Source organism: Phlebotomus papatasi, chromosome 3 (genome assembly GCF_024763615.1).
Source record: "Phlebotomus papatasi isolate M1 chromosome 3, Ppap_2.1, whole genome shotgun sequence".
NCBI classification, from domain to species: domain Eukaryota; kingdom Metazoa; phylum Arthropoda; class Insecta; order Diptera; family Psychodidae; genus Phlebotomus; species Phlebotomus papatasi.
In genome coordinates, this window is record NC_077224.1 from 706,505 (window position 1) to 717,124 (window position 10,620).

The following is a 10,620-nucleotide window of genomic DNA, read 5'->3' on the forward strand; positions in this document are numbered from 1 at the left end:
CAAATTATGAGCATTTACCCTATATAAGTTTTTTTAATGAGATATTCTTTAATTAATATAGTTCATTTCCGCCTAAAAATATTTAAGAGGATTTAAAATTTTATTAGATTTTTCAAAAACAAAGTGAATTCAGTTAGTTTGAAAATCATATCATCAAGTTTATTGCAAAATACGCTTGGTGATAAATTAATTAATAAATGAAATGTTACTTTGCATAGGAAGTTGCACGCAGTTGAAAACACATTAACATAGGACACAGTCATGAAAATAATCTTCATATTATATTTTAATATCTTGAAAGATAACAAATCCTCATTTCTCAAGGGGTTATCCAAGTTCGGAACTCAGATACATTTTTCTATCAGAATCAAATAGTTTAAAAGATTTTAAATTCTCAATTGGAGTCAAATATAGCAGAGGCGTGCAAGAACCGTTGAAACCGAATAAACGTCAAATGAAACTTGTACGTCAGTGGTCAAATCCGTCAAAACGCTAACAGAACAAACTTATTTTGACGTTTATTCGGTTTCAATGGTTTTTGCACACCTCTAAAATATAGGATCCTTAGAATCAAACGGCGCAATCAAATTTCCATCACGGTCACCATTACCGATAAGTCATCGACGGCCGAATGTTACTATTTGGCTGTTTTTAGAGCTACAGTAAGAATCATATATTTGTTAGGGTGCTTATTTCAAGTGAAAGAGGCTTTAAACAATATTGGGTACTTTTTTATAAGTTTAAAAAAAATATTTTAATTTTTCATTACTAATAAAATTAAGAAAAAAAAATAATTCAACGTATTTTCATCAATGAAATGTTGCATGTTCATTTTAATAATTTTATTAGTAATGAAAAATTAAAATTTTTTTTTCAAACCTGAAAAAGGAATAACCCATAAAATGTAATACAATCAAAACCTTAATTTTTAAAAATTTACAATTGTTTTCTAAAGCCTCTTTCACTAGAAATGATAAATTTCTTAGGTTATATTACATACAATCAAGCGTCACTCTGTAACATAACCTCTTTTATTTATTTTTTTTACTACTAATAACCACTTTAATTTTACTGCAAAGACTTTTATTAAAATGTTAGACAAATTTTGGACTGATTAGCCTCTGGAGAAATTAAAATTAGTAATGCACACATATAAAATAGATATTTTACAAATACACTTCAATGAGATCTATGAGGTTTTGTACTAAATGTAAAATCAATGGCAATATTAAATTCAAGTTCAAGAATAATGTATACGCATGTGTAACCCATTTTATTTCTAACATTTCACAATGATTACGTTACATTTAAATGGTGAATGAATTGTGTATTATTACCATCTGCAACACTAACATTTATTTATTGGTATATTATATAGTCTTTCTGTGCTACATTTATTGTTGTTATGTTCTCCCCACTCAAGGAGTGGACATTAGTGCCACAATTTAGGCAAAATGGTTATCATAATGAAATTTCAAATGATTTTTCGTTAGAAATCTTTTAAATTTCCTACCAGAATCGAATGATGCTCACAATTGCCATGTAAATCGTAATTGCGAAACATGTGAAGAAGCATATTGCACGAGTTGGTTGACGAAGTGGATAGATTGCATATACGACTGTGTGAATAATTCGTATAATTCCTGCAATTCGGAATAAATTGACAGCCACCATTGGACTAGGATCAGTGAGTACATAAATTAATCCAATGGTAAGGAGAGGCAGTATGTTTTCCAAGTCATTGAGATGTGCTCGTCTAACTCGTTCCACTTCTTCGTCAGTCTTCACTTCCATTGTTGGTTTCATAGCATCCTCGGGATTTGCAACGGCCTTGAGGAGAATAATGAGCCATGTTATTGAGGTATTGAGATGAAAAGTGAAAGCAAGTTGAGTCACACTGACCGCATTTTTGAAACGAAATATCCCCGTGAGAATTGACATTAGCATCATTTTAACGGCTAAAATAAAAATCCACGTCACATAGGCCGTAAATACAGGATTTTCACCTGTTAACAGGGTATATGGCGGGACCGTCTTATTCATAATTCTGCTAAACCACTCACGGATCCGGAGAAACTTAAAATACCTAGGCTGAGCCTTATTGATACGTCTTTCCCGCTAGAACGTTCGATACTAACTGACCAAATGAACTCAAAAGAAGGGATGTTTCAATGGGGAAACTCCCCCATTGTCCATTACCATACTCGAGTTGTGAATCAAGACCTTCTTTATGATTTATGAATTCTTTATTAAAATGTACACGTCTCACATGGACAGAATGGTATAATCTGTATTATATCAATTTATTGGTAGATATCGTAGATATGACAAACTTAAGTAAAATTCTTAAAAAGGCTTTTGAAATTAACATTATATCCATTGATTTGAAAGTCACATCTTCAGGAGCGATTACACGAAAATACTAAATACTTAGTAGGGGAGACAGGGGAGGTTTGGGACAGGGGTAGTGTGGGACAAGGCGATTTTTTCAATTAATTTTTGAAATAAATGGGATTTAACCATTACTGTATCGTAGGCAATATTGAGATGTATCTTGACTAAAAGAATGGATATACTCAGTTTTATTGTTTTAATTCTATGAACATTTTTTTTAAAAATTGATAAAAATCGTATATTTTAACGTCTCAGTTTTCCTCTTTGTATTTTAAATCAGCGATATATAATCAAAACTTTTTTATCTCATTAGGTAGCAGTGTAATCTGGGAACATATTTTTATAAAAGTTTCAGATATTATACGCTCTTGTTTTTTACATAAAGGTTTTAAATACCAAAACTACACGTGGGGATGTTTGGGACACCTGAAAGGGGATGAATGGGACATTGATTTTCGACAAGATTATCGGTGGTATGCAATTGTTTATTGTCAAAATGAAGAGTAATGCCCAGTTTCTACTGAAAATCTCCCTCTTGTGCAAAGTTTACCAGTGGAGCAGATTTCTCTAACTACAGGGACAATTAAACCATCATTATCTTGGGAATCAATAATTCCTTCTCAGAGGATATTCGATCTTTGCCCAATCTAGTTAAAATCTATTTTTTTCGAAAATTTCTCGAACAAGTTCTCCAGAAAAGGCAAGGCGAGAGCTTATTCAGAGAAATAATGAGAAAACAGGTACAATGAAGTTGTCGTCAAATCAAACAGGAATCCAACAATGAGTTCAAAACTAAGAGTTGCAATAAAATCCACTCGCCTGAGGAATTTGATAATCATGATTGCAATATTTAGAATAAAAAAAAGGTAAATGGAAAATAAGAAGAAAATACTTTAAATAATTGATTGACAATAAATGACTCTACTGTACAAATAAAATTGATATTAATTTCTAAGTGTAAATAAAAGATGAAATATTTTTATTTCTATCAGAAATATTTTTAATCTGGTATTTAAAATTAATTAACGTGTTCCAGTAATACAAATTATGCGAGAAAAAACGCGTCCCAAACATCCCCTTTTGCGTCCCATACTGCCCCACATCGAGGAGGTTTGGGACAAAGCGTCAAGTAAAATGTTTTATCTTCTCCAAGAAAACTCAGTTGTTTTCCAAGTTCTATCGAGTACTTTTTATAAAGTCAATACCCATAAGTATCCTATTATAGACCGCATAAAATTGTAATACACTAACGTGTTTTTTTGAAATAGTGTCTCAAAGTCAAAACATGAAAAAGTGTCCCAAACTCCGCGGTCTCCCCTACAGACATGTTCTAAATAAACGAAATTGCTCATACGAATTTACAAACTATCTATTGAAGTCTATATAAAAAATATTTGATTGTTTCTTAAAACAAAATTGTAATTTTGATATTTTGTAACCATTGTTCGATGTTGTACTAAAATATATCTTCCAAACTCAAAATGTTCAACTGATTTCAAAAGACAAAATATAATGCCTGACTTCAAATTTTGAATTTTTAGAGCACATTTTAGTGTAATAGCTCCGATATTTAAGATTTAGAAGAATAAAAAAGCATTTCATATGTATTTTTACTTTGAATGCTTTACAATTTCTGTAATTAAGCCTAAAATGACATAATTCTTAATTTTTTAGTAGTTCTTTTTCGGCATTTTTAACCAAATTCTTTTAATCACAGCTATTGTAATCTCAAGTGTTCTAAGGGTTTTAGGAAAATAGGTAGTATGAGACTTTCTTGGTAAAGTCTTATGTACTAAACATACCTAAGGCTTAAGCCAAAATACGATTTAACGTAATTATAAACAAAATAATGCTTAGAGTAAATTCTCATGAGTTTTCCACTAACTAAACCGTTTCTGGGCTTAAGTCTAGAAGAAAAAGATTAGTCAGAAACTGGTGAAAATGTAATCTGATCATTATTTTGATTTTAAGTTACGGTAAGCCGTCTCTCGGCTTAAGCCGTATGTCTGTTCAGGGCATTGCCGAGAATTATTTAAGTCACGCCTTCCTTAGGAATTTTAAAGCCTTTATTAAGCTTAAAATGTAAATGAGAACTATCAAACTCTTTTTGAGTTTGTTTAATTTTATATATGCGAACGTTTAAATTTAAAACCTCAAATTATAAAAAAAATAAATAAATTATCTGGTGAAACTTTACGAACAAATGACAAAATTTTACGAACTTTTTTGTTTATTTACGAACATTTACGAACAAATATTTGTAAAAATACAAAAAATACTCGTCAAGTGATCATGTTACTGACAATGTTTGTAAAACAAAAAGTACAAACTTTTACGAACTTGTTTGTGGATTATATGATTTACGAGCATTTCATAAGACACCAATAGAAATTGAGAAACATTTACAAACAATCTTATGAAATATTTTTTTATGTGTAATAATTAATATGTTTAAAATTCAAATAAGGGTATTTCAAATCAGTTGATAAAAACTCATAAAGAAGGCGGTACTTCAATTTTTTATAGAGTCAAATAAAATCTCTAAAAATAGAAGAATTATGTACAAAAAGAATACCAATTTGTTGAATAAAAGAGAAAATTTAAAAAAAAAAAACAGAAAAGTATAAGTTTCCTTTACAGAATTTATCTTGTTATTTATTGTGCTAATTTTTATTCAATTGCACCAATTTAAACTACACTTTGTACTAAGCATTAGTTTTTTAACGTTACTTTTTCAGTAATTTTCAAGTTTGATATTCTCTGTACCCATAATTGACGATACAGTCTCTACTCTATACACTAAACCTAAAACTTATTGCGAATAGCCTGTCCTACTTTTTTATTTAATTCTTTTTTTTCACCTATGAGAAATTTAATCAATATGTGTAGTGTCCCATTGATTGATATATTATTTACATGTGTGAATAATCACAGGTGATGCACTCTTCAATAGAATTTATTATCGAACCACTGCCAAGTCTTGGTGTCTTCATCGTCCACGACGTATGAATAACAACGATTTCTATGGTGTTTTGCACATGTCAGCACAGGATACTCTTCCCGGAAGCACTGTGGTCCTAAAATGTTGAAGTAAGTATAGCCAATTTTATTGGAAATAAAGGTATTAATTCGCTTGAGGCAGTAATAGAACTCGCGATCACAGTCACAGTGAGATCTCGTGAAGAGGCCACCATTTTTGAGGCCATTCCTCTGACTTCTAGGTAGAATGTAGAGCGGACATAAATCATGCATTTTGCAGCAATTGTCTGTGAGTGCGAACAAACCCAGATCATTTGTCCCCTTTGCCAAGTCACCGCCTCCACACCACAGTGTTCCTATTAATTATGCACATATCAATAAGTCATCAATGGTTGAGCATGTTGATTGACAAACCTGGATACACCGCCTTAATACGATCCTTAAAAGTGTCTAATATTCCATTTGCAAATGGAATATTGACATCGAGACCTGTTGTTGTTGATTTATGAGCAAAATATTTTGGTGTTACCGGCTTCTTGGCAAATGCCCGAATTTTTTCTGCATTCTTTCGCAATTTCCGCAGAAATTCATCTGCAAATGTATAATGTTAATTTAAACAATTTTAGATGCAAATTAGCATGATCTTACCGAAAGGATTTAACTTGGGACTATAATACTGATTCTGAATACTGCTGTATTGATTGGCATCATAATATTTATTGTAGATTGCTAAAGAATTGGAAGGATCCTAAAACAAATTAAAAAAAAAGAAAATTTCAAGTCATTATTTTCACTGCAACTTCCTCTGAATTTAGCTTATTAATACAACTTTTTTCTATTGAGAATGCATTGGAAATCAGCAGAGGAAACAGGAAATATAGAAATTATTCTTTATTATGTTAAAAGTAAGAAGTTATTGAATGAAATAAAATTATTTTTCACCACTACACAAAAAATTATTATTTTCAAGCATACTTAAAATTTTAATTGAATTACTGCTTATCCATCTCTTTAAATTTATGTAATCTTTTTAGACTTAACTCTTAACAAAGATTGCTAGGAAAGCTACACTGAGAGAAATCCGAAAAAGTTAAAATAACATTCCGGAAATGTTTATTTTACCCTGCATTATTGATCCGAAATCGGTGTAAATATTATGCTTTTTATGTGTATTAGGTGTTAAAGTTATCCTTTTTCATGTTAATTTTACCCTTAACAAGGTGTAAAATTAACATTAAAAAATGTTGATATATTTTTCCTCCTAAAAAGTGTTAAAGTTATGAGGAAAAAAGTTAATCGCATCCCCATTTTTTCTCAGTGTAGTAAAAAACTGTAATAAAATTGTTAAAATTGTAATAAAATGTAAAACTATTCATGTTCAAAATTGTTTAAATGTAAAGAAAATAACGGATTTCGCAGTGCACAGCTGTAAATTTCGAACGTAGCTCTTAGACAGAATATACAATTTAAAAATAATTTATAAATTTAATAATTTACTGCACAAGAAAAGTAAAAAATAATTCAATCAGCAAAAAATCTAATTAGGTATTATGCTGCTATTCCAGTGAGAAATCAATATGTTTTTAGCACTTTACAGTTCTCAAATGCTTCTACATTATCGACTTTCCTTTGTGTTGCTTCCTGTCTCAACAGTTTTCCCAGTTCTCGCCGTGTTTTAAAATCACCAAACAGTCGTGATAGGAACCAAGACAAAGAAAAGTCGATAATGTGGAAGCGATTGAGAATAGTAAAGTATTAAAAAAACATGTTTTTTTCATTGGAATACATAGAACCATTACACAATTTAAATCTTTAAAAACACCGAAATTATCATTCAAGTTTTGGCAAAGAAGAAACAAAGGGGCTTTCTCCGAATTAAATATCAACTAAAAATTTAAGCTACGCCCCTTTCAAGTGCAATAGAGAAAGGCGTGATATTTAAAATAATTCAACATTTCTTGATCTTTCCGTTCACTTCAATAAAAAGTGTGCCCAAGATATATTACCCCCAATCTAAATCTATTGTATATAAAGAAATAAAAAAAAAACATCGTGTTCAATTTTTAAATTCTTAGGGGAGATAGGGGAATAATTAGCCAGCAAATGAAGCTTTTCTTTCGCGCGTGATTTGTGAAAAAATGATAAGGTTTGTCTAATGTTTTTATATTTCATAAGTAGCATTAGGATATTGACTATATGAAACAGTGTAGTTCAAAGCTCTAAAATTCTTGCTTTTTTCTAGAGAGGATAATGAAAAAAGTATGACACATTGGCTACACGTGTCCCGGCCTGGCTAGATATAGCCACTTTTGGGGTGCTAATTGCCACCAGAATTTCAGACGAAATTTTAAACTGGAGATACAAAATATTGTTTCGCTTGATACATTAAAGCTCACTGATGCTAAATATGTCATTTAAACATAAAGAAAAAGGCTTTAGCCGACTTTTTTATGACATTTTTGTAATTGCGGCAAAATTGATGAAAATATCCGGAAAAAATCTATTTAACAAATTTTTCATCCGAATGGCAATATTGCTTGGAATATCAACAGTACTTTTTCATCTAACAATTATCCATGTATTAGTGAAAAATCATCAATAGTTTTATCCCGCCACGGAAGAGTGGCTACATCTTCCCCGAGGGCTGTTTAAGTGTATATTATCTTATTTAAAAAAGGAGAAAATTATTATCCAAGTGAAAAATATTTTTTAATTAGGTTTATTAAACCAGAAACGAGGTAAAACTATGAAATCTTATAAACTCAGAAAACCAAATTGCTGGGCCAAAAACTGTACCATCAAAATTACAATTTTATACCCATTTTATAAAAATGCTTCTAAATTGTAGGATAACTGGATCAGACTTAGATTTGTACATGGGTGGAGACGTTTAGCGCTTCCTTCTACCGCGGCCTTATAGTCCTATTGTAGAATGGATCAGGCTTATAAATATTTCTGGGAATATCGGGATGTGTTCCCACTTTCATTAAAAAAAAATACTTTGCTCGATGTACATTTTAAGAAAAACGAGAAAATCCACTGACTAATTCTACCCCCGGCTATAGAGGTACCCCGGTCTCCCCTATATATTTAGCTAAGGAGAACAATACTTCAAAAAGCATTTAAGTTTTATTGAAATTTAATTTTATTTAAATAGCCATTAAAAGTTTAGTTTAAAGTTGCAATCAAGTCAAAATACAGTAGAGTCTCGCTTTAGGTCATCGCTCTATAGTCCACAATTTATCGATCGTTGATTTCAAATCACTGAGGTTTTGTTTTTTAGTACGCGACATGCAATGTTGTCATAATTATTTTAATATTTTTGGCAAACTTTATTGAATAGTTGTAATGGTGATCCATAATGAAGAGAGCGAGGACAAGTACCACAATCGCAAAGAAAGTGGAAGCCGTCGAGCAATTTCAATACTAAAAATCGTTGATAATTTTAAAAAATGACATGGACTATAGTGCGACCCAAGTGTCAAATCTGGAACCAAATATGGACTATAGCGGGGCTCTACTGTAGTTCAAAGCCAATTTTGATTTCATGAAATTATACCGTGCTAAAAGGTGTGCCGGAGGCATAAACATCTAAATTGAGTATTGACCAAATTTATGCTTCACCAACGAATTTAGTAAGTACAGCAACCTATGAATATTTAATAAAATATTTCATTTAGTAAATTAATTTGATATTTTAATAAATTTGACCTAACTAATCAGTCTTATGAATCCAATGTTTTACTAAAATAGTTGTGAAAAAGAACTTAAGGTGTCCGAATAACCTATTTTGCCCCTTTGCTAGTTGCTAAATAATTTCACTATTTTTTTGCATGATATTTCTGCAAGAATCCAACGAAATCTCCAAAGCAATCTCTCTATTCTTGCTTAATATAAACTGTCATTAACGAGCCCCTATTTCATTTTAATTGTTTTGCTGTAAAATGAAATTAAAAGTTACCAAGAGCATACATATTCATGATGTGGTCTTCTTTTATCCATAAAAGCGTGAAAAGAATCACAAAGAAAAGTGTGTTAAAAATGTATTGTGCGATAGTTCTTTGGTAATATGTTTTTCTTTTTTATACCAAATGCTCTTTACTCTTTTGTGAGTCTTGAACTTTAAGTGCAAACAAGGGCAAAATCAATTAGGCAATGTGGTGCGGTAAAAAGAAAAAAAAAGAAAAAAAATTGAACTATACCTGAAGGTATACTTGTGAATCAGAGGTATGATGGGGTACAAATGGTGAGGATTCTTGTGAATTTGTATCATATGCAATTTGATTAATGTTGCGCGATACTCCAAATGGATAGTTTCCATATTGTGTAAAGTTTCTCTCATTGTCGTCACTGAAATATTTGTCGCTATTCTTCGTCTCTATGAAGTGCAATAAATCAAAGAGCGTTGCTCCTATGGCTGACGTACGTAGAATCAATAGAAAGCACAGTGCACAAAATTCACTTTTCATCGTAATTTTCTTGGTGTGATCACAAAATGTTCCAACATAATTATACACTAAGCACTTGGTAGGTTTTATTTTGCAAGATCGCTCCTCATCATCATTGGACAAACATTAGATTCTTATTGCACTTATGCAATGGTCAAGCACATGGAGGGAAAGTTATGATAAGGCACAATGGAAAAGTGATAGAATTGGCTATTTTGCAAGAATTTATTGAACCAAATCACTTTGCAACTGATACTTCCATAATATCCCTTAATCTTCCAAAAACTAAAGAAAATCACTTGAAACGGTTTTTAGTTTCTTCAGTGTTTCACAACATCTTGAAAGATTAAGATAAAACAAATACTCCAATTTGCTGTTCAGTGGTTTAGAGTCATAGGCAATTCTTTAATTGCTGATTTTTTTTTTAAACCTTTCTCTTTCACTAAAATTGAGCACCAAAAGACTTTATCCACCGAACTGTGTTGAGAACTGAATGATGGCTAAAATGCAACTGAAACTCACCTTGTATTTTCTTTCGGAGTTAACTTTGAAACTTTATTTTTGTATTTTTTTTTGCTTGAAGTGGATGGGGAAAACACTCTTGGATATATTAATTGTATGTGAACGCTATAATGTGGTGGAATGGCATTATGCTGTACATATTAAAGTCGTGCAATAATTGTTAGGTGCTCCTTGAAGCATTTTCATACTCACTTAAGAGTACCATCTTCCACAACCAGGTATTTTTCATATTTAACGAAAAGCAATTATGTTGTGCAATGTTGTGTTGACTTCTGCA

The 10,620-nt window shown here is 31.2% G+C and overlaps 2 protein-coding genes across 2 annotated transcripts; both read right to left on the reverse strand.

The window, feature by feature from the left end:
* Positions 1–1,047: 1,047 nt before the first annotated feature.
* LOC129806383 (microsomal glutathione S-transferase 1-like) lies at positions 1,048–2,123 on the reverse strand. Its single transcript, XM_055854938.1, has 2 exons — positions 1,903–2,123; positions 1,048–1,830 (listed from the first exon to the last, which is right to left on the reverse strand). Exons 1-2 carry the CDS (start codon positions 2,041–2,043, stop codon positions 1,510–1,512), a joined length of 462 nt encoding a protein of 153 aa, XP_055710913.1. The 5' UTR covers positions 2,044–2,123; the 3' UTR covers positions 1,048–1,509.
* A 2,904-nt stretch (positions 2,124–5,027) lies between these two features.
* Positions 5,028–10,334, reverse strand: LOC129806369 (uncharacterized). The gene is made up of 4 exons (XM_055854923.1): positions 9,576–10,334; positions 6,022–6,121; positions 5,788–5,964; positions 5,028–5,729 (listed from the first exon to the last, which is right to left on the reverse strand). Exons 1-4 carry the CDS (start codon positions 9,840–9,842, stop codon positions 5,341–5,343), a joined length of 933 nt encoding a protein of 310 aa, XP_055710898.1. The 5' UTR covers positions 9,843–10,334; the 3' UTR covers positions 5,028–5,340.
* Positions 10,335–10,620: the final 286 nt, after the last annotated feature.